The sequence below is a fragment of the Alligator mississippiensis genome, chromosome 14 (assembly GCF_030867095.1).
Source record: "Alligator mississippiensis isolate rAllMis1 chromosome 14, rAllMis1, whole genome shotgun sequence".
In the NCBI taxonomy this organism is placed as follows: domain Eukaryota; kingdom Metazoa; phylum Chordata; order Crocodylia; family Alligatoridae; genus Alligator; species Alligator mississippiensis.
The window spans coordinates 1,524,423-1,547,834 of NC_081837.1; the positions used below are offsets into that span (position 1 = coordinate 1,524,423).

The following is a 23,412-nucleotide window of genomic DNA, read 5'->3' on the forward strand; positions in this document are numbered from 1 at the left end:
CCTGGCCCGCACCCCGCGAGCCCGGCCGGGCTGGGGCACAGACGGCGCCGGGCGGGCCGGGGGGAGGGCGAGGACCCCCGCCCCCGCCGCGCTGGGCCCGGGGGCAGCCAGCCAGAGGGCTGCCCCGCACCGCACGGCCGGGCTGCGAGCGCATGGCGGCCCTCCCGCAGCTCACTCACCCCCATCGGGGGCAGCCCTGCGGCCACGACCCGGGCTGCCCACGGGGCCGGGGCAGGCAGCGGGCCTCGCCCCCAGAGGCCAGGCGGCAGGGCCCGGGGCCAGCTCCCCCGCATTCCCCCTGGCCGCCTGCGTGCGCCGGGCCACCGCGCTCACGGGGCGAGGGGCAAGAGCAGCGCTAGGGCCGAGCTCCGGGAGCAGGCGTCGAGGCTCACCCCGCACCCATCTCCCACCAGGCGTGTGCAGGAGGGCAGTACTGAACCCACCTAACAGCTGGCCCAGCACGGGCACTTTCCTCCAGGCCTGGGCTGCTGGCCAAGCCGCCCTGGCACAGAGGGACAGGCCGACCCCACCTCCAGGGCCCCACAAACCCCCACTGCCCCACCCCAGTGATGCCGCCTGCCCCCTCCATCCCCCCGCCCCAGACGGAGGCAGCCACACACGTGTGCTCAAAATAAAAATTTATTCGTTCAGTAACAAGGACAGGGGCTGCGCCCGGGCGCGCCTTCACATTTAAAAACAGCCGAGCACGTCCGCCGCGGGCTCGGGGGGCTGCGCGGGGTCCCCCCACCCAACGCACCAAGTCACATTTGCAGAAAGGAAAGAGAACGGAGAAGGCACTGGCACCGCGCCGTGCCTCGTCCCTGCCTGGCTCTTCCTGCGGGGCAGGGACCGGGCGTTTCTTCTTCCAGTGAAGACCCATTGGGGCCGGTCACCCCACGCCAGGGAAGGCAGCTCTCCCCTCACCCTGGGGAGGAGAGTGTCTCCCTCCGCTCCTGCCAGCCCGGCTAAGAAACCGGCAGTCCACCCCGGCTACGAGGCCATGAGCAGGAGCTGGCGGCCAGCGACCGGCTACCCCTGGCATGGAGGAGGTACGAGCTGCCCTCCGCGTCTCAGTGCAGCAGGATGCGGGGGGCATGGCCCCACAGCTTTCTCCTGCAAGGCTCCCGGGGCGGCGCAACCAGGCAGGGGATGGCAGAGACTGCCCGGGGGCAGACCCGCACTGTAAACAAGGCCGTGCCCGCCGAGGGCTGGGCTGAGACCGGGCTGCAGCTCGCTACAGGAATGCAAATGGGAAGCTCCAGCGCCCGACACTGCCCCAGCGGGGGGAAACGCAGCTGCTTCCCCAGCCCAGGGAAGCGCCCACGTGTCCTGCCCTGCAGCTGCCTGGGCCCAGCTGGACAGGCCCAAAGGCAGGTCCTGATGGGCCTGTGGCAGCCCCCGGTGCGGGGATGTGTGGGTGCTTCTGGAGCCTGGAGGGGTTTAGGCCGCACTGGGCGGACTCTCCAGCTCTTTCCCAAGGCCTGCTCAAAGCAGAGACCTTGGCCGTCTCCATAGCCCTGCTGAGGGGACCTCTTCTGCCCTCCCAGCCCTGCCAGTGCCACAGCTGCAGGGGCAGAGCTGGGGTGAGGGGTACAGCCAGGGCTCCCCCCACCCCAGGACAGCAGGGGAAAGTTTTGTGAGGCTGCTTCAAGTATTCAGGCTGGAGGAGCTGGGCTTGTGCTGCAACCCCAGGGGAGGGCAGGGCTGGGAGGGAGCGGAGGAGCTGGGTCTGAAGGCTGAGCTCCAGGCAGGGAAGCTGCTCCGGGGGCTTCCCCATTGCATGGGGATGGGGGACAAGTGGGAAGGTGACCCCGTGCTGACTCTGCCTCACCCCAACTCTCCTGCTGCAGGAAGAGATCCCTGCAACCCCTCTGCAAGCTGCTGCTGGGGGGAGAAGACCCCCACCCCAACCACCCGCCAGTCCAGACAGCACCGCACGCATCCAACCGCATCACGCACCGGAGCAAGGCTCGGCCCTACTCCCCGTGCTTTCACGGGAGATGCTGGGAGAGATTTTGCAGGGTATTTGCACCTGCTCCTTCCAGAGCTGGGCTGCTTGGGGCCAGGGGAGACGTGCGGCTCCGTACCCAGACTCCCCCCAGGCCCTGCGGTACCAGTCGAGCAGGCCACAGCTCTCCCACAGGGGCCAACGGCTTGCCCTGCTGCGCAGGTGACACCCGGGTGCTCAGCAAGCCCTGCATCAGCTGGCGCGCAAAATCAAGTTGCAACCCGTGTCACCCCCTTTGCAATCCCCCTTCCCCCCACGCTCTCCAGTACAGCAGGAACGCGCCCAGTGGCTCAGGGTGCTTGAGATTTTCAAATGGCCTAAAACCCTCCTTCCAGTCACAAGCGAGGCAGCCGGGGCGGCAGCCCGGCCCCGGCGGGAAGGGAGCAGAGCTCATGCACAACGGACATGGTATTTGGCAGAAGCTGGCGACAACAGGGCCTCACTTTTGGAAAGGGAAGACAGGCTCGAGGCAGACCTCCTGGAGGTCACGTGCGGCTTGCAATGAACACCACGGAACCGGGAGAGGTGGCTTTGTTTCCAGTTTGCAGAACGCAGTCTCACCCTTTTTTGTTGTTGTTTAAAAAGAAACCATAGGAAATGACAAAACCCGCTATAAATACTGTATATATACACAACGCAGGGGGAAAACCACATCCGGAAGAGACCGACCTTCCCTCCAGGTTAAGTGTTAAAAGTGACAGCAGAGAGAGGAAAACCTTGCATTCAAGAGGTACAAACCATGAAGACACTTGCTGGCTTTGCAAGCAAGAACCGTGTGGGTGTGTTTGCGTGTGTGGGGAGCAGAGAGGGAGCAACTCAGGCAGCACGAGCGAGAGAACAACTTTAGGGTGGTGCTGGTGGCGGGGAGGACGCGTGGAGGGGAGACCGGTGGATACATGATATGGCCATTGTACACGGAAGGCCCACAGCAGTATTCAAGTAATGAAAGGGTTAAGCCCCCCTTGTTTTAAAAGAACACCCCCCAATTTTCAGGGCTCGGCAGCCCCCGGGGAGGCTCCCCACGGCCTGGCCTCTGCCCCCTCGGTCACAGTCAAAGTGCATGGGCGTGGATTTGCAGGTCCCGGGAAGCGGGAGTCCAGCACCCACCCCTCCATCCGGGCCAGACCCGTCCTGCGGGCTCATGCCAAAGCAGCTCGGCCCGCGGCCACCGCGGTCAGCAAGTTCCAGTTTGCTTATGTGGGGTCAGCCACGGGGTAACGCTGCGTCTGAGCGCGGCGCCCGCTCGGGCAGCTGCCGTGGCACAAGGGGAAGGCAATGGGGGTGGGTTTAGCTTGGCAGGGACGAGGGGGCTGCCACCGTGATTTCTGCCTGGCCGGGGTGTTCTTTTAAAACAAAGAGCACGGCTGAGGTTATCGGAGTTAAAAAAAAAAAAAAACTTAAAAAAATAACCCACGGCCTTGCAGTCGGAGTCGCACACAGAGAAACACAACCCAAACCTACATGCGTCAGGAACAGTAAAATGACTATAAAATTAACCGATAAAGTGCATGTTCCTTATATATTACACCTGCCCCTGGGACGAGCGCGACGACGTGGGGGGGGAGGGGGTCACGGCGCAGGGCTCGGGTTCACATGGTGTTATAGAGAGGATTGGGCGTCCGCTTTTTGTCACTAGGCTTTTTGAGTCTCCGCAGGGGGTGAGTTCTGCCGTGCTGCTGCCGTGGCGCCACGGCCAGCTTCGGAGCCGGGCACGGCGAGTCTGGCCCCGGCGCCTGGAGCAGTGGAAGCGCCTCTTCGGAGCGAGTCAATAGAGGTGGCGCACTGGGGACTGGGCCGGGTGGACCCACCCGAAACTCTTTGGCATACTGCACGAGGGGCCGCGCCACCGGCTTGCTCTGGGCAATGCACTCAGTCGTTTTAAGCTGCTCTACAAAATGCTTCGTGGGCTTTGGGTCGGCGAGGCCCGGCAGCGAGGAGGAAGATGTGCACAGCCTTCCAGGCGGGCTGCCCGGGGGCAGCAGGTGGGGACAGGGCTCCGAGGGGGCGTGCTCCCTCTCGGCTAAGTCGTCTTTCGAGAGGTCCAGGCAGTCCAGCTTGGCCAGGGAGGCTGAGCGCTTCATGTGGGACGGCGCTGTGAGCCCCGCATGCCGCATGCGTGCCTCGAGCTCTGTGGCACGCAGCTGGACCAGGCTGGGGTGGCTGCTGCGGTCCTCTACGCTGCGGCTGCTAGAGCTGTGGGGGAGGCCGGAGCAGAGGAAGAAGTCCCAGCCTTCGCAAGGCTCCCTCTGGCCCCCAGCAAGGCGGCCGAGCACAGTCAGGTCCTCGTGGCTCAACAGCATCAAGGCACTGCAGCTGCCCCCGCATAGGAGCTGCCCGCCCCCACCGGCGCTGCACGGTGCGGCCGGCTCATCGTCCGTGCTCGTGCTCTGCTCCGTGACGCCCTCCAGGTGAAACAGGCTCAGGCACGCGGGGTCTGTTGAGGGTGAGGGTATCGCCTGGCCAAGGGGGGAGGTGGCACCCAGAAGCATCGGTGTCCCACCACAGCCCTGCTGGGGGCTGCCTGGGGCGGAGGTGGCCTGCTGGGCTGCCATGGGTCCCGGCATGGGAGGGTGCTGCAGTGGCAGAGACTGCGGGCACACGGCGGCTGTCCCCGTGCACACCGAGGGGTTCAGGTTTTCATCCAGCGGTGGCAGCTCCAGGCTGGTCAAGCCTGGCCCCGTGCCACCCTGCCCGCAGCCGGCATCACACTCTTGGGGGCCCAGCAGCTCAGACGCCTGCGCATACTCGATGATCTCGATCCTCTTGGGGAGGGGGCCAGGCAAGGCCGGCACCGCGGAGCTCTCCAGCAGCACCACCGTCCGGCGCTCCCGCGCTGGCCCCTCCTGCTCCATGCCGAGCTCCGCGGGCAGGGGCTCCACAACAGGGCACGTGCCAACAGGGGGTTCGGGGCTCCCCGGCCTGGCTTGGTGGCTGTCGCCCTCCCCGTAGGTTGGGGCCAGCTCGTGAGACGGCTCCTCGCTCCTGCCGCGGGGCGCGGGCTCGGTGGTGGCAGGGTCGTTGCGGGAGTTCTTGCGGGTGAGCAGCAGGCCCCCAGGCGCCCCGTGCTGCTGCTCCTGCTCCTGCCTCAGGCGCTCCTCGAACTCCAGCGTGGCACGTCGTACCGAGCCTGGGCACCACTTGGGTGCCAGGGCAAGGCCTTCTCCCTGCAGCTCCTGCTGGTCCTCGGCTGGGCTGCTCTCCTCTGGGTCAGCCCCATCCTCTTCTGCTTGCAGAGGCTCTTTTGCCTTCTCCTGCTGGGCCGTGCAAATGCCATCGCCTGGCTCGGCCTTGCCAGGCTTGTGTTCCGATGGCCAGGCTGCCTCGGCTGGCAGCTCGTGGACCGTGTTCCTCTTGGGCACCATCGGCGTGTGGCCAGCAGCACCGTCTGTCTTCTGCAGGCCCGGCCCCACGCCCTGGTGGATGGACTCGATTTCCGTGACGATCTCCTTCACGGATATTGAGTTTTCCGAGTGGGATCGCGTGAGGGGGCCTGTGCCAGGCAGCTCCGAGACTTCCTGCAACAGAGACACGGGCGTTACAAGATGCACACCAGCACAAACGATTCTGAAAGGCCTGGACAGGCATTCCCACCCCAGGAAACCCCTGGCCCAGTGCCGTGCCACGGACCCAGCTCCAAGTGGGCTTGCTAACAGCACCCAGGGCACCTCTGGGGCTGCATTTAAATCCCTCCAGCAGGATTTCTGCACAGCCGTGGAAAATCAGGTGCTCAACACGCTTGGGCTCCTCACTTCAGGCCTCCAATCTTTACAGCATAATGGAGATCAGTACCGACACCTGAATAAAACTGCCATTTGGACACCTGGGTTACTATGGATGCGTTCCTGTACGACAGCTCGTGCATACAGGCCACAGCCCTCGTTGAAACGGTCCTGCGAGTTCAAATGTTCCCCTTGGAGGCTCGAGCAGAGCGGCTGTGCACATCTGAGGCCCGGGAGCCCCGTGGCAGAGTAGCCCGGAAGTGCTGCCTCATTCTTCCACCTCCCTAGGGCAGGACGGGATGGGTTCAACCTCCCATCTGCAGCAACTCTTCAAGTGCAAGGCGACAGCGTTTCAGCAAGTTGCGGCCAACACATCACAGGCATCAGTTTGCACAGAAGACGCCCGACCTCGCCGTTCCACCCATGCTGCTCTGGCACCCTCGTGAATCTTGGCCGACATCCCTCGGTCCTGACCCGCCTCCCTCCTGCTTCTCTACTCCAAGTTCTGGCCTCGTTGCTCACCAGCCCTCACCGGGGCACTCTCCCCTCGAGCACAAGGGGCCACGAGGGGACTGAGAGGCTAGCCCAGGCATCTGACACCAACCCGCACCGAGTACCTGTAGTACCTCCCACTCCTCTCCTAAAGCAAACTCTCCCGTGCTAGTTGTACGGAGACACATGATACTGGCAGACTGGAAAGCTTCCTGCACATCTGCCCAAGCAAATACAGACCTGCAGCCAGGAACATGCAAGCAAGGGCTGCTAGGAAAGCAATCAACTGTCCTAACCTTTGTTTGCTCCTCATCCGTGGAAGAATCTTCCGACGCTTGTGGGGAGTTGCCCAAGGAGCCGGTTCTCTGAACAGTGATGCCTGTCTCCACCGTAGGTGGCACCTCCAGCACCGATCCCTTCGCGACCCCGTTCCTCCCGCTGCTCTGCTCTTCCGACCTCGAGTGGGAACAGGAGCGAGACCGGCTCTCTTGGGAGAGCTCCACGAATTTCTCCAGGGCGCTGAAGAAGTCGATCCGGTCCGTGCTGAAGTCAGCAGCTTCGGGCTGGGAATGAAGCTGTGGGCTTGGGGAATCCTGGTCGGGCGACCTGGGGAGGTCTTTTAGCCGGGCAGCAAGTTCTTCCATGGGGACCAAGTGCACGTTCATGTCTGGCTTAAGGGCATCTTTCTCCAGGTCATCCACTGTCAGGTCGGGGAAGTCTGTGGCTATCTCCAGGGGCTGGTCGAGCTGCATCAAGGCCTCGGAGGCATGGCAGTTATCCAGGGGGCACTTGGATTCGTCGAGGCAGCAGCCGGCTGAGCACCCGTTGATGTTGTTCAGGTTCAGCTCATCCTCAATCTGCTCGGCGTGGAAGTCTCTGGACGTGAACTCCAGATGGATCCTCCTTTCCTTGGTGCACAGCTCATCGATCACGGCCGCATCCCCCTGGAGCCGGCGCTCCGTGCTCAGCTCGGTCGCATAGGTGGGGGATGCTGGTGGGCGGCTGTCGCTGGGCTTGGCCTCGGAGATGCGGTCAGCGGAGGTGGTGATCTCCTTCTTGTTCAGCTCCATCCCAGGTTTGCAGATGGGCTCGTGGTGGTCGGAGAGGTCGCTGTCCGAGTGCGAGCGCCATAGCTTGTTGTGCCGCTGCTTGCTGTGGGGGGACAGAAGGGGACACGCGTTAGTCCCTTGCTGGAGACACGACTGTGCGTCACAAACCTGGCAGGGGCGAGCGACTTGCGGGGAGCTTCAGGACTGGGTCAAGGATAACTCTGCGTGCATCTAGGTGGGCAGCCTGCACACCCAGGGGCAGAGGAATGCAACATGGTTGGAAAAGCAAGCAAGACCGCCCTTGCAACCAGCCTGTCACCTTGATTTGGACTGTGGGGGTTTTTATCTTTTTCTGCCATGGGGGTGTGGCCCTCTACCTGGGATCTCTCAAGTGTATACTAACAGCCTTTTACAGAAGCAGGACGTTGGCTGCCACGGTCCCCCTGCTTTCCCTGTGCAGGCTCGGGTGCAATGCTCTGTGCTGCGCCAGGGTGACAGCAGTTTTACAAAGAATTGAGATTTGTATAGGATGGTTTGGACAGGCCTGGTCCTGCCTCAGGCAGGGGCTGGACTGGATGCGACCTCTGGAGATCCCTTCCAGCCCCGCTTCTCTTGGATTTCTAGGATCCGCTTGCCTCGTGAGGCTCCCTAAAACTCCCAGGACCAAATCCAGCCCTGCAGAAGCGTGCAGGATCGCAGTGGAATACAGAAATCACTGTGGCACGAGTGAGCTCGCTCTGTGTACTGCTTGGGCGCTTGTGCACCCCCGATGCTAAGGGGGGAGTGTGCATGTGTGTGCACACACACACACACGAGCTAAACAAGCCTGGTGGCCTTACTACAACATGCAAGCGAGGGGTTCCCTTGTTGGCCCCTTATGGACTTGAGCATGCCTTATCTGCTGGAAGGTGACGGGTGCGTTAACAGGACAAGAAGGTGACGCAGGTAACAGCCTTGGGTTGCGTGCGTCAGGAAGGTCATGGAAGCAGGTAACAGTGGGCACTGGATGCCAAGGAGCCCCAGGCAAGGGCAGCCTGGCACCACTGAGGCACCCTCACAAAGACCATCCATCCTGTGATAAGTCACGGAGCTACGGAAACCAGAGAGGTGCGGGGGCCAGGAACATCCTGTGTGCTTACAGGAGGCCAAAAATAGCCCCTCTCAATCAAAACAGCCCTCAGGACAGCCATCAATCTCCTGGCCGGACAGTGCCTGGGAGGGCCCGAGCGCGGCCCGAGTCACATGGGCGAGCCGACCTCGCCGGCTGCCGTGTCGCCACCCGTGCCACGAGCCCTCCCTGCCGCGGCGGAGGCCGTTTCTCCGAAATGGAGAAAACAAGGAAAACAAGTGATGGCACAATGCTGTTCTGCGCGGCTGGCCCCGTTCCCGCCTGGCTGCACTTTTACCAGCTGCCCCTAGGAGGAGAGCCGACACCGCTAGACTCTCCAGCTACAGCCGGCTGCCAAGCCACCTCCACCGGGGAGTGCCCCAACCTAGCTGTCCTGCCGTCCCCCTGCCCGTGTGCGCGGGACCCCAGTGCGGGGCGACCGCGGGGACAGTAGCAGGTAGGAGACTCATTGCCGAGCTAAGCGGGCAGCCTGCATTTGGCTGAAAGCTCCCCCCAGGCAGGGTTCAGCCCAGGGCAGGAGATTTGACCCAGCTACTGCGTGTGGCTTCTCACGTGGGAAATGAGCCTGGCCCCGAACCCCTGCACAGGCTGAAAGAGGGGGCTAAAAACAGGGCCCTACAGCCGCTGTGGGACACGTGCACTCATGTTCCAGCGGTCTAGGAAGGCAGAACCCAGAGAAACGGGGCCCGTCGTGTGCAAACGCCTTCCCTGGAGGTAAAGTGGCAACTGCCCCTTCTTGGTGTGGATCTGTGGGGTCCCTTCTGGCCACGAAGCAGAGCTCGGCTCCTGGGGCTGAGGCACTGCACAGGGACCAGGGATCCTGGCTCCCCCCTCTTTTGTCTCTGCAACCCTGGGAGCGTTGCTTTCCGTGCCTGTTTCTCCACCTGGCAACAGTGCCCTGCCTCCCGGCAGGCTTGCTCAGCAGAGCTCAGCGTGCTGGTGTGTCACTTGGAAACCCACACCCTTGCTCGCGGGAGTGAGCCGAGTTTGCCTGACACCCCAGGTGGCACCTGCAGCCAGCAATAACCCACCGGGCCCATTTCATCCTGTTAATTTGTAACCTCGAGCTCTGCCCCGTTCAGTGGCTGATAAAAGGTTGCACAAGGCTCATGCGCCAGGAACCCAGCCGCCGTCTTCCAGCACTCCCACAAAAGCCTTCCAAGGGGCAACTTTTTTCCAACTATTTAGTTGATCCAAAGAACCCGGCCTTCCAAGGGGCGAGGGGTGGCAGGCCGGAGGAGCCAGCCTCTAGGGTGTGGGAGAGCCAGATCTCCTCCTCCCTGGTAGCCAGCAAGGGACCAGGGCAAGGCAGCTCCCAGCTCACCAACGGGACCTGGTAGGACAGCTTAAAGCAAGAGGCAGCGGCCTGGCCCCTGAAGCTGATGGGCGACAGCTCACTTCCTCGCCAGGGTGACTCAGGGCTGTGTTTACTGCTGGAAAGCAACATCCCGGTTCTCACAGCCCCGTCGCTGCCTTCGCGGGCATGTCACCAGATCTGCCTGGCACATGGCTCTGCTCCCAACCCCGGGCCTGAAACCCGAGCAGAGTCACATGCATGCAAGGCTGTTTTCTTCTAGCCCCGGGGACATGCAGCAAAACAGAGCCGGGGACAAGCGGAGGGAAGGAGACCTTGCTGCACGGACCAAGAGGAAGGAGAGGCGCTTTGGAGCCCAATGAGAGGGTAGGGGAAGGAGTGTGGGGCACCTGGGGCCTGGCCACTTCCGCCAGGGCAGACTTCAGCATGCTACAAGCCTGAAGTCCACATGCAAACCTGCAAGCTACCCTTTTACCTTCTGAAAGCCTTGTTGGAGACCCAGCTCACACTTCATGCTGGGCCAGAGTATTGGCCAGTACACCAGCAGGTGCCAAGGAGTTGCCACACAGGCAAGGGAGGCCTGGCTCCCCCCATTCACCAAGCCCTGCCTCATCCCACCCTGGCAGGCGGAGGTGGCCTTAGATGCACACTCTGCCTTGGCCAGCGCCAGAAGCACTCTGAGACTCAACACACACGGGGGAGAAGGTGGGAAGAAGCGTCTTCTCCTTCCAGCGAGCCACACGAGGACATTACTCAGCACCCCTCCTGCCCGCGGGTTCTGGGAAGCACGCTGTGCTTGTGGCTTTGCACTGACCAGGGACAGGGCCAGTGCCACCTTCGGGCTGACCCCAGGGCTCACCTGGCCAGCAGGATCCCCTGGTACTCCTCCAGCTGCCTCATGAAGCTGGGGTTGGGCTTGGTGACTGTGCGGCGCTCCTTCACGTAATCGTAGGCCCGGTCCAGGTTCCAGCCGTACTCCTTCATGGCATAGGCGATCACTGTGGAAGCCGACCTGCTCACCCCCATCTTGCAGTGCACCAGGCATTTAGAGCCGTTCTTCCTGATGTGCCGGGCGGGAGAGAAAAAGAGGGCTGTTAGAAAGCTACCTCCAAAGGATCTACAATGCATAGGTTGTACGTGAGAGGGTCTTCCGAGAGCCCACGCATCTGTGGCGCACACAGCCAGAAGCAGGCACTCGGTGTCCACAGCTTTTCCTAGGCAGGCACCGCAAGTGTGTGCCTTGACCAGCTGCGTGTGCAAGCCTGCAAGTCCGTGCACCCCCTTGCAGATTTGCTTGTGAAATCCTGCCTGTGGAAAGCAGGCAGAGGCACGTGCATTTTGCACATGAATTACGGGCTTGCCTTCTCTGAACACGTGCCCTGACATGTTCCAGCTGACCACTGATACGAGGTTAAACAGACAGCTGGGCCCTAGGAATAGGCAGAAATGGCCCGCGAGACCTCTTGCAAACAGGTCAACTCTGTGAACTGGCAAAGAGACCCAAGAGGGAAGGAGTAACAGCAAAACCCTGACTCTCCCCGCACCCGGCCAGTGCTAGACAGGCACATCCGGGCCCCTGGGACCTAGCCTGGATGCTGATCTTTTGAGACCGAGGGATGTGACCTGCAGGGCAGTGTAAAACCACTGCTCTTACTGGAAGACGCCCTGGCGGGAGGCGAGTGAACAGTTGCTTGCCCAGATTAGCAAAGCCTGCCCGCGGCAAGCTAATCTCGCTGCTCTGACTCAAGCAGTGCTCCTGTTGACTCTGGGTGTTGTTCCCAATGAGGACAGGTCCATACCCTGTCCAACAACAGCTCCTGCCCAGACACAGGCTCTGCAGGCACCTGGTATCTCCAAATACCTCCCTGGGGGAGGTATTTTTCTGCCCTGGCGCCTGTATTAGGCACCAATTCGTCCCACAGTTCCAAGCCCCGTTGAGCGCAGGTCCAAGCCTGTCGCCTGGCGTTATCTGCCGGGACAAGCTGAACGAAACCGAAAACCCTGCCTGGGAGATTGCATTTCACAGCCCCGCCTCTCAGATCCTCTGGTAAAGACTTGCGCCTGGTTTGTGACCAGCCACGGGCTTATCACGCCACTTCATGTCTGCCACAGGCATGAAAGGAGCAGCGGTCGGCTCCACTCAGGCAGAAGGAGCCAGACCATGTCCGGCAAAGGGGACCGGAGCTGGTGCTGCACCAGGGTGCTGCCTGGAGATGGAGGCTTCCCTTTGGCGTGCTCTGCTCTCCTCATACATCACGTGCCCCAGCCCCGTTTTCATTGCCCTCCACTGGACTCTGATTTGTTCACACACTGCTCCAGCGTTTCTGGGCTGCGAACTCTGCTGCCACTTCCCCGGGTACCAAGGGGGTCACACGTGGCAGAAAAGCCCGTGCTCCAAGGCATCCCAATGCTTCCTGCCATGGACTGGGAGGAGGGAAGCTTGCTAGCCCTTGTCTGCTCACCCTGGGCTGGGCACAGAGCTGCCTCGTTACAGAGCTGGTCAAGAGAGTTTTGGTCTGGCGCTATTTTTCAAGTGCCTGGATAAGGGTTTTTATCACTGCCAGCCTTGGACACCGTGGGAAGCCTCGGAGCACAGGCCGCCGTTGGCCAAGTTGAGCACAACCCTCAGATGCGTGCAGCTGTCACCTGCGTGCATGCTCCCTCCACGCACCCAGCACACCCCCTGCGGCTGCTTTGGCCACACCAGCCGCTCACTGGGCCATTTCCTCACTGGAAAGCCAGATGCGTGCTTGCAGCGCACTAGCACTCTCCAGAGCAACTCTGGTATAGAGCCCCACACCCTGCTAGCAGCGGGGCTGTGGCCTTGGGTGGTTTTATAACGCCTGCAAGGTAGCTCCGCACCTGGAGAGGGAAGGCTCTGTGAAAGCAAAGCTTGGGCCAAGAAGGGCCTCCGCCACCAACACAGCTACACAGCCTTTAGCTGCCTTAAAACATAACAGCAGTCTCCAGTAACCCGGTCGGGAGACAGAGCCATCATGAATTCGCTCATCCGTTCTAGGGCCACACAGACAGGTACAGCTACCACACTAGGGTTTAAATACCGTGGGCTCCTTTTACACTATCTCAGTCCTGTGGGTGATATGTGCTAACGGGCCCCGCGGCTACCTAGGTCTCAAGAAAGGTTGCTGGATTTATTGCATGCAACTAGGAGATGTTTGCAAGCAATAAAAAGCCCTCTTTGCAGCACCTGCAGTTATCAGACTGCTCAGCCAGGCACCCATAGGAGAGGGTTTTACTAGCTCGCTGACACCTTCCAGAGCGGGTGCAGTGGGCCAGGGCAGTGCTGCAGGCAACACAGGGCATCTGTGCTCGCAGGTGGTCTGGCACAGGCAAACAAAGTCTTTCTGTTCTGGCTTCTGCCATGTCTTGCCATACAGAGGGTAAGCCCTGATGCAGGGACCATCTTCTGTACGGTGCCCACCACCACAAGGCACTGCTCACAGACACAGACAGGCTCAAAAACTGGAAGGCTGTCTGATGGATATGCTCCCCGTACCAATAAGGATGATTTTTGGGGAGGCAACTCCATTGACTCTGAGAGAAAGACTTGTCTGTGCCAACAGCCACATTGTATGCTCCTATTTCCCCTCGGTATTTTACCCATGTCCAAGCCGCAGTTCGGGTTATTCCTAGAGTCTCAACCCCCTCAGCGTTCCTCCATCATTAGTTCAAAGCACAGCAGAGGGAATGACTGCAGAGCAGGGCTTGCAGCTCTCGCTTCCCAGCCTATTCCTTGCATCTTAGACAAAGTGGGAAAAGCCCCCCTGAACTTCAGACACAGCGGGAGCTAAGAGTGTGAACGCCTTGCCCCTCATCTGGGAGAGGGCACCAGGTGGCAGGAAAGTGGGAGAGACGGGCAGCAGGCACCGCGGGCACGGGAGACTCACTTTGCTTTGGAGATGAACTTGTAAGTGTCGTTCCAATAGGCCAGCAGGTCCGTCGCCTCCTCGTCGTACACCCGGATGTTGTGGTACTCGAAGAGCCCCGGGAAGAAGTTGTCTATTTCTCGAGTGACGTTCAGGATGTACCGCACCCTGCGCGGAAGCAGAGGGCAGATCGGACCAGACCGGCAGCCTCCACCGAGGACGCGGAGCCCATAGGGAGGCACCGCACCCCCAGGAAGCAGCTTTGCCGTGCTCCAAGGCAGAACTGCCTTCGTTTGCTGATGGGCTTTCAGTGCCAGTCAGGGGGCTTTCCCTTCAGCGCGTCTGCCTGTCTGTCTGTGGGATTCTGGGGTCCGGGCAAAAAGAGAGGGGCAGTCTGTCTGTCTGCGAGCCCTCAGTTCACCCACGGGGAAGTGACAGTGGGGGTGGCACCGAGCGAGGCGGGTGCCTGCCCCCGTGCCCAGCAGCTCACAGCCGCATGCCGCTTACCCTCTGTTCTGCAAGTCTTCCAGGTTGGAGGCGTTCCACTCAGAGCCCTACAGGGAAACGGAGGGAAGCGTCAGCAGGAGGAAGACCCGGCGCAGGTGCTCTGCCAGCTGACCTGTGCCGCAAGGCCCCCCCTTACAGCCCTGCAAAGAGGAGCTGCCTAATCCCAGGCCCTCGAGACCTGTTTACACGGCAGAGGCGAGTGACAAACAGCCGGGCTAGCACTTATCTGGCTGGGAATCGGCACCAGTCCCAGCAACAGGAAGCTCCGCCGGGACTGCTCTGGCTGGGGAGCTTCCTGCAAGGCCTCAAAAGCTGTGGCAGCACAGAGAGAAGCCTTCCATGAGGGGCTGTGGCTGGCTCTGCCCTGCCCTGCGCCACAGCGGGCGCTGCATGGACTCCACAAACAAGGCCTGCTGTGCCACGAGGCTGCCCCTTGCCTGGGGGAGTGCAGGAGCAGCTGGTCAGCTGAGCTATCAACCCAGTGGTGACCTGGGCTGCACACCGGTCAGTTTGGATGTGCCCTCCCCAGACCCTGCGGCTCAGGTCAGGGGCAAGGCAGGGCCGAAGAACCTCAGCGCCCAGCTCTCCTGCCCGAGACTCGAGGCAGCTCCTCGATTCCAAGGGAGGGAAGCTGCAGGCTGTACCAAGCAGCTGGGGGCCGACACACGGCCAGGGCTCCTGCAGCTGCATGGAGGTAAGGGGGGCAGCCAAGGCAGGTCTGGGGAGCACCAAACCTCTGCATGCGTGAGGGCCAGCCCTGCCATAGAGCCCAGCTCTGGAACCGCCTGCCCACACGTGTCTTGGAGAGCCGCAGTCCCTGGCACTGCTGCTTGGGATGGGGTTGGTGCAGCGCTGGGTCTGACCCAGGCTCTGCCCATGCCATGTAGTGGGGTCCTCCACCACGTGCAGCCTGCCCCCGGCTGCCCAGTATTCCTAGAGGGACATGTATAGCTATGCCAGGCAGCTACTAGGACCCCGTCCCCTCCAGCAGGCAGTGCAAAGGCCTGAGGAAGGCAGTTCCTCAGATCGTAGGGCAGCTGGTCCTCTCCCCCATGGAGGTACCCCCAAACAGAGGCCAGGGCAGGGCTCTGAGCCCTGAGCAAGACAGAGGCTCATTTCTCCTTGAGCAGCAATGTGCGCTGGTGGCCCAGAGGGGTGGAAAAGCTCTTGGGTTTTGCAGCAACGTGGCCAGGTGCAGTGGATTTCACAGGGTCCCAAGGGCTCAGTGTCCTGCTCTGCCTTGCAAATAACATCCCACGAGGCTGGCCAGCACCATGCTGCTTCCTCCAGTGAAGGGAGGCTCCTGCCATTTGCAGTCACGGGAGCCCTCCCTAGCGTGACATCCCTCCCTTCCCCGAACGCGACGCCCCGTTACATGGAGCATGCGCCAGTGTCTGGGCTCTGATTTCCTGTATTGTTATTTGGGCACCCTCCCAATAAGACACCTCAGAGACCTCATCGTATGGACCCTGCCCTCTAGCTGCTTTGTGTTTATGAATGAAACTGCCGGCTACACCCAGCCCTATCCTTCCTCGCAGAGCCGGCTCAGCCTCGGGCGCAGCCGGGGGAGCTGCAGGGGCAGGGCACTCTCTCTGGTGCTGCCCAGGGGACCCTGGGTGCAGTCTTGCCAGGTTAAGCGCACTTGAGCCAAGGCTCCGTGCTTGGCAGCTGCCTGATGTTTCCTGTATTACTCCTGACTCACTGCATGGGCTCGCATGAGCCCCTCTGGAAACCGCCTGGCTGGAAGAGAGTCACTAGGCCGGGGACAGCTCATTGCTCCACGTCTCCTGGCTCCCTCTCCACCAGGGTTTCTTGGAAGTGCTCACATCTGTCACAGCATCAGGGTGTTTTTAAGCCTCCCTCAGAGGCACTGGGTGTTGGATGCGCTGGGCCAATGCTCCTGCTGGGACCAAAGCCTGCTAGGTCCCAGCATCTGCTCAGGGTCAGATCAAAGCAACATTTGGGGCCAGGAACAAATTTTACCCTGTGGTCAGACTGGTATGGACTGGGGAAGTTTCTACCTTCCTGTGTAGCTGGTGGCATGGCCCCCTACATGGGATCTCGAGTGTATATTAACAACCTTTTATAGACATTGGCTGCTGTGGTTCCTCTGCTTTCCTTATGGCAGGTTCGGATAGGATTTCTTGTGTTCTGTCAGGGTGACAGAAGAGCTACAGCGAGCTTAGATGATGGATTGTATGGGATGGCTTGGGCAGGGCTGATCCTGCCTCAGGCAGGGGGTTGGACTAGATGTGACCTCTGCAGGTCCCTTCCAACCCCACTTCTATGACTCCTCTTCTCCTCTAAACCATGGCAAGGAGCTCACGCCATTCAACAAGAGAGGCCTCCTCTGTGTGGATGGACCAGCTGGTCCAGAGAGGAGCAGCCCGGTTTGAAAGAGGAGCCAACCTTATGGGATTAACCAGCCACGCCAGGGTCCCTGGCCCGGCAGCTGGATGGAAACCCGGTGCCATGCTGACTCATCAGAAGGAGGGGCAGCAGTTAGCCAGGGCCCAGCAGCAATGAAAGGCAGCTAAACAAGCAAAACACTAAAGGGTGAATTGTTTACACTGCTTTGGACAGATAATCTGCAGGGCTGGGTCAGGCCCTGTGGTTCCCACACATGAAAGGGACTCTCCATCCCAAAGGCTGCAGGAAGTGTACTGCCACCTGAGCCTTGCATAGCCCTCCCCTCTGCTCCTGCCAGCTTCCCTCTCTTGCTGCTGTGTCCTCCCAGAAGCAACGCACACAGCACACACACTCCGGTGACCTCCTGCATGGGCCCCAGGGCAGCTGTGGCTGGGATGTGGGAGGTGGCAGCAAGATAGAGAGGTTTTCCCACAACAGGAATGGCTCCTTTGGGGCCCAGGCAAGGCAAAGCACCATGGCAAGGCAAGATTTATTGCCAGGCTATGCTCAGCGCAGCCCAGAAGCCAGCCAGCACTTGGTCAATAGTGCCACTGTCACTGTCAGCTCAGCTCAGCGCGCAGGACCCCGGGACAACCATGTTCCTCTGCCCGCTGGCCAGCCCACTCAGGGCAAGAAGCATCACTGGCATTCGTGGGGCTGTTGCAAGTCAGGGACCATGTGATGGGTAAGAGCAACCCAGCACCTTGCTGGCACATTGGGGCCATGACCTAACACCTCACCAGAAAGACGTGGTCGAAGATCTGCGTGGGGCTGTCCATCTGCCCGAGGATCACGATCATCTCATTGTCGATAAACTCCTTGAACTCCCGGAGGTTGCACACCATCTGCATCTCCAGTTCTGTGCGGATCTGGAGAGGGGAGAAAACCCACTTGAGTCCTTCCTCTTTGCTCATCCTGGTGAACGAAGCACCATGCCCCCTCGCTGCACAAGGCTTCGGCTGTGTCCTACCAGCCCTCGGTGTGGCTTACTGGAAGCTTCAGGCTCACCTCTTTGGATGTGATGTTCTCCAAGTCCTTCTGCATCATGATCTCCCTCAGCTTGGTCTTAATCAGCCGCTCCGTGCGCTCGCGCTCCGTGGGGCTAAGGGAAGGAGGTGACAGCGATTCACAGTGAGTGGGGGACAGAGCTAGGCCAGGTGACATAACACTATGGAGATGCCCCATGCACAGCTGCGTTTGAGACAGCCACCCCCATGCTGCTGAGCCGCCCCCCACCTGGGTGGCAGCCAGCACACTACCCCTTGATCCTAGCTACGGCCCATATCCGGCTGGCGGCCGGGCCGTGCTGGGGACAGAAGCCCCAAGGAATGTGCCAGGACTGCAGTGGCTCGCCATCAAAACCTCTCCAGCATTTGGCGCAATTTAAGTGGCTTTGAGCAGAGGCCTGAGCTCCCCCTACCTTTCTTGGAAAGGTAACCGCTCCACGCTGCCTTTAAAGGAGACAGAGGGCAGGCGGGCCGCAAATGCTTCCCCAGCCCTGCTGCCTGAAGCCTTATCTCCACTTGCAAAAATAGCCTTGCTAATCAGCATGGGGGGTGGCAACGACAGTGCTCCAAGCTGGCTCACCCAGCATCCCCGCCAGGGCCTGGTGGGACCAGTTCATGCCACCTATTCTGCCTGTCTGTCAGGCTGCCAACACAGCAAATACGCAGAGGTTTCTGCTTTATGAGCTGCTGCAATTCCTGTCCAGCTGGTGGGCTGTGAATAAAAGCTACACAACAGCCGCCCCTTTTAATCCCCAGCTTTCTTTCCAGGCTCTGCGGATACAGCCCTACCCAGGGCTTCACTGCACCCAGCAAAAAACTTTTCTCGTGGAGAAAGGGGTTTTTAAACATGAATAGCTGCAGGGGGATATCAGGCTGACCAGCTGCCAAAGCTTTTCAGCCCACTTCCTTGTACGCTGACAAACAACCCAATGCAAAGGGTGCTTTGCAAACGAACTGCCCAGGGTTGTTTTTTGCTCGCTGGGCTTGGAGAACACTCATGTCCAGAGCGCACCAGTCTGCAGGAAGGCACCATGAAGCCAGGCAAGCAGCCTGGCACTGCGAGAAGCGTTGTCCTTTGCCCTCCCTTCTCCCTGGGATTAGCTGCCGTCACGTCCAGAGGCAGGACCCCATCTAGGCAGCATCACTGAGACCACCGCTCACTGCATCAGACCGAGCAGCTCTGCCATTAGCAACAGCTAGCTGGTTACTCTGGGCAGCCAGGCGGCTAAGACATCCTGCCCGCTCTGACCATGCCGCAAGCATGGTCGTACGAGCCCTCCGTCACAGCAGTGCCCAAGCACCACGTCACTCGGGGAAGACACTGCAAAGCCGTGACTCTCTCCTCCATGTTTGGTATTAGGCGTGTCAACCAGAACAACCGCTTGAGGCAGATGCCTGGCTCGGAGGCAGCTGGAGCTGCCCATGTCTGGAAATCTCTGGGCACCACAGCAAAGCACTGGCTGCAAAATCAGCAAGCAACGTGCCCGTGTCTGCCCAAGCGTGGGAAAGAGGCCTGGAAAACCCCAGTGTCTGTAAGAGACGCCCAGCCGAGTGCTCACAGTAAAGGACCAGGAGACAGGAAATCCTGACTCGTGGCTCCGCTCGGACAGGTTCCTCCTGGGGCTTTGCGAGTCACTTCGGAGAAGGGCATCTGCCTCCCAGGAGAGTCCAAGGGAGATGTGTGCAGAGTGCCGAGAGCGAGCGTGAAGTGCAATGGCAACACTGAGGACACCCACTGAGCGTGGAGAGCTGCCTGGCTACGCAGAGACCGCGCACCGGCTGTACTTACACGTCCGTGAAGAGGGTGGGCGAGTCGGGGCGGTGGGACTGCACATCTTGCATGGCATTCCACTCGTTGACGGACGACTGGTCGGAGTTGATGTGGCTCTCATAGTAGCTGACCCAGGTGAGGAAGAGGCTCCCGGGATAGTAGTTGTTGCTTCGGGCCACCTCACAGGCCTTGTGCAAACTCTGCAGAGCAGACCTGCAAGAGAGACCCGGGCCTCAGTGCCTCGGCCCCAAGACTGCCCCCCACTGCCAGTGGCACCTAGCCAATGTCCCACTTGACGGGCTGCCTCCCTCAGTCAACGCCCACCTCTAATGGCCCCAGGGTGTCAGGGGTCCCCATCACAGAGCAGCTGCCAGGCCCTAGGGCTGCAGGCTGCAACAAATACACATCATCTGGCAGGAGATGGCAGGTGTGCCCCTTGGCATAGGAAGCTGCTAGGACTGAGGAAGCTGCAGCTGTGGGCAAGGCCTTGCCTTCCATGCATGGGCATGAGTGCAGAGGCTACGCATCCCCTGAAACCCACACCAGGAGGGCACCAAACCCGGAAGAATTTTTGCGCCAGGGTTTTGCAGGTATTTAGGCACCTTCTTCCCCCCCGGCCCATGGAAGTTGACAAGGTTCTCCCAGCTGCTCTCCAAGAACTGTTCCTTCCCTATTTTTAGCTGGTTTTAGACCTTGGATTGTGAGCAGAGCAATCCAGGGCAAAAGCCAGCGGCCAACACTCGTGCACACCACGCTGTGGGTGGCATATTATGCGCTGCCAAGAGCTGAAGCTAGAAACACTTTACCAGCCACTAAATTCTATCCTAAGCCAGCCTAAAACCAAGCTGGTGGCCTCCAAGCTAATCACAGTACCCATTTCCCACAGGAGACAAGGTCCCCAGACATGGCACCGTGCCTGCTTGCAGACATGGCAGCTTTATTCTCAGATCACGTTTCACAATGTGCCATCCACAGCAGCCTGGCTCTGGGGGAAGTGTTCACAGCTGTGTTCCTCGGAGGAGCCAACTGCTCTACCCTGTCGCATGTCAGCCACGTGGTAGGGGATAAGCATGTTGTTGACGACCTGGTGGGATGTGCGCAGAACTGGGCCTGCCAAGTCTGGAGGGGCTCACTGCTGGACATGCAGCATGCAGGAGATGCAGCTTGTCCACGGCAGCCTCCAGACAAGCCCAGTACTACCCATGTGCACGTGTGGTGCACATGCACACACACGTGTGTGTGTGACATGCCTTGCAGTTTGGGACAGCAAAGCTATCTAGGAGGAGCAACTTTCCTCTCTAACAGACCCAGGTAGCTGGATCCTAATGGGCCAGCTTGGCTCACTCCCAACCCCCCTGGCAGCAGAAGCAGGTCATGAGAAATACCCACCCTGCTTGGCTCTACCTGACACCTGGGCACTGTGAGCATTGAAGCAGGAACTCAGATGGGGTGCATGCCCTGGGGTGCCCACCAGGTTTTACCCCGGGCCCAGCATCGGCCCCCAGCGCAGGCTCCATCGTGCGACTGACTCTACGGGATGGAAACGGAGGCTCCTCTCCCCATCAAGCTGCAGGGACAGTCACACAGACCGTGGGCGCTGAGAGCAGCCTCCCATTTCCAAAGGAGGGGCTTGGCTCTGTGGCTGGGTCTCCTGAGGCACCAGTGATGCACAAGGCACCTGCTCTGTACAAGCTTCAGCTGCCCTGGAGAAAGGAGCAGCAGGGCAGAGTCCTTACCACATGGCCTGCACGGACACCGGCTTGAATATGTGAACCCTGTTATCCGTCGAGACGCTGAACCCGCTAGAAAGAGAGAGAGAGAGAGAGCACAGTGAGAAAGGCCTCACCTGGCCCTCTTGTCAGCTACCATGGAACAAGCCAGGCTGGCAAAGAAACAATGCACAGTAATCCCCCTGGTTTAAGCATGTGCATCGGTTAGCCACAGATGTAGCAGATCATCCTGGCTGTGGGCACCCCCAATGCACCTGAAGGGGCTGGGATGGAAGCAGAGGTGGGTTTTCCTGCAGGCTGTCCATAACTGGTATGGGCAGGAGTTTCCAAGCCAAGAGGAGGTTTGGTAAAGGAATCACCATGCTTATTTTTACATCTGGAGAATCTGTCAGCCCCTGACGGAGCCACAAAGCAACGTACAGCAGGCCCCTTCAAAGCTTTCGCTACACACCTGCCCCTGCTGAACATGCCCTTGCATTAGCAAGCTCTCAGACGCATACACGTGTGCACCACACATGAACTGACACGTGCACACGCTGCTGCTCAATGCATGCAGCATCCCACCCTGTGCTCCTGCGTGGCCCAGAGCCCCTCGGCTTCCCGCCCGCCTGCACCAGGGACACTTACCCATCCCCGTCCAAGTGGATAAGGGTATCGCTCCACAGGGGCAGCACCAGGCCCATGGTACAAGTACTACTGCAATGGAAAAGAGACAGTCAGGCGGGTGTGTTCCCAGGAGTCAGCCTGCTCATTTCACAGCGATAGCAGCAATTTGTATTCATCAGAAATCATGAATAAATCTCATGGCAGTGCAGGGACACCATGCAGTCAGCCTCGCTTGCTACAGGTGTCCTTGGCAGACTGAAGTGGTGTCTGACACGGGCTGTTAACCAAAGCTCGCGTATGCTAATGCCCTTGGCAGCCAGCGCAGAGCGCGCGTGTCTCCCCAGGGGAACGGCGAGCAGAATTTGGAAGCGGTAGGCTCTAGGAAGGAGGGCGGAGGGTCATGCGATCTGCAGTCAGCTCAAGGAGCCGGTGACAGGAACGGTCCCTATCTTCTCTCGGGTGCTGTCAGCCTGAATGGCTCAGGGCTGGTCCTGGCTTGGCTTGTTTTGGTCGGCGGCTCGGACAGGTGCTGGGACTGGGACAGTACTACTCAATGCCAGCGGGAACATCAGCACGCAAGGTTCACGGCAGGACCCTAGCGCCCCCCGTACCCAGCAGCTAAGCGTGGATAGCCAGGGGGGTGGTGTTATTTACTGGCAGTGTCACTGGTCTCCTGACTGCTCCTGTCACCTTAGCAGAACGTCGTGTTGGGCCATACACTTGGCTGGGCCAAGCGCAGAGCTAAAGTGATGAAAGAAGCAAAAAAACAACAACCTGTTGGGTATCAGGTCCCCGGGGAAGGGGCCGAAATCAATATGGGATCAAAGAGAAGGCTTCAAGGAAAGATCTGGGTCGTCCTGTCCTCTGCACGCTAATGCTTTGCACTGGACTTGCTCGAGTCCACCCCAGGGACCAACGGGGCCCTAACCCGGGGGGCAGGTGTGGAAGGGCCAAGGAGACACGTCCACACGCGACTATTTCTGTGGCCTGCAGGAGATGAGCTCATGGAAAAACACGGTTCTGCGAGGCTCGTCGAGGTGGCCAGGGTATTTTTAGTGACACCGTTCACCCGGCGCTTCGCAGGGGCCATAGCAACTGCTCTATTTTGAGTGGTAAATATTGAGTGGACGGGGGGGAGGGCCGTAACTCTAGGAGGCGGCTAAAAACGACCCCGCGTCGTTATCGGAGAGCGTGAGACCAGGTGCCAGCCAGCCCCTCTTGTCATGGGGGCGGCTGCCTCCGATGCTGGAGCCGACGGCCGCAGCAGTCTCCTCGAGACCAGCTTGGTGTCAAGGCTGTGCGGACCCGCGAAGCGTGAGCCCTGCACTGACTCCCCAGGGCTCGATCCGCCCTGCACGCAGCATCATTTACACGCTGCTCCTGGTGTGTAAATGGGACTGAAGCTGAAGTGCAAGCAGCTGCTGTAAGTCCCCAAGGATGGCTGGGCAGATCCAGCCAGGTCTACCGTGAGCCCAAAGACTGGCTGCTGGAGGGGTAGTTTGCCCCCAGTACCACGGTTGGCAGCAATTAAATCACTCGCACATTGAGATGCCCCTCAGTGCTCTGGGGCTGGTGCACAGAGCCCACATCACCAGGGACTTCCCACAAAGTTACCACAAATGCCAGGCATCCTGTTGCCTTCCCTCGTACCTGAGAAAGCCCAGTCGGCAGCCTGTTCGGGTACGTGCCTCACACCCTTCGCTCTCTACAGAGCGCCCTGCGTCCCCTTTAACCTCCAGCTAGGAAGCCTCTGCCCAGCACGGCTGGCACGGCTCGCCCGGGC

General features: G+C 60.2%; 1 protein-coding gene across 3 annotated transcripts in view; it reads right to left on the reverse strand.

Moving 5' to 3' along the window:
* Positions 1 to 626: 626 nt before the first annotated feature.
* Positions 627 to 23,412, reverse strand: part of SSH2 (slingshot protein phosphatase 2) — a 103,273-nt gene continuing 80,487 nt past the window's right edge. For all 3 annotated transcript variants that reach the window (XM_019494932.2, XM_019494931.2, XM_014600209.3), the window contains 10 exons: positions 21,651 to 21,719; positions 21,030 to 21,095; positions 19,312 to 19,506; positions 17,524 to 17,617; positions 17,256 to 17,384; positions 14,107 to 14,153; positions 13,621 to 13,767; positions 10,572 to 10,772; positions 6,516 to 7,371; positions 627 to 5,523 (listed from right to left, as the gene is read on the reverse strand). In XM_019494932.2, coding sequence (XP_019350477.2) covers positions 3,598 to 5,523; positions 6,516 to 7,371; positions 10,572 to 10,772; positions 13,621 to 13,767; positions 14,107 to 14,153; positions 17,256 to 17,384; positions 17,524 to 17,617; positions 19,312 to 19,506; positions 21,030 to 21,095; positions 21,651 to 21,719 — 3,730 coding nt within the window. In that variant the 3' untranslated portion in view covers positions 627 to 3,597. The remainder of the gene's footprint in view (positions 5,524 to 6,515; positions 7,372 to 10,571; positions 10,773 to 13,620; positions 13,768 to 14,106; positions 14,154 to 17,255; positions 17,385 to 17,523; positions 17,618 to 19,311; positions 19,507 to 21,029; positions 21,096 to 21,650; positions 21,720 to 23,412) is intronic.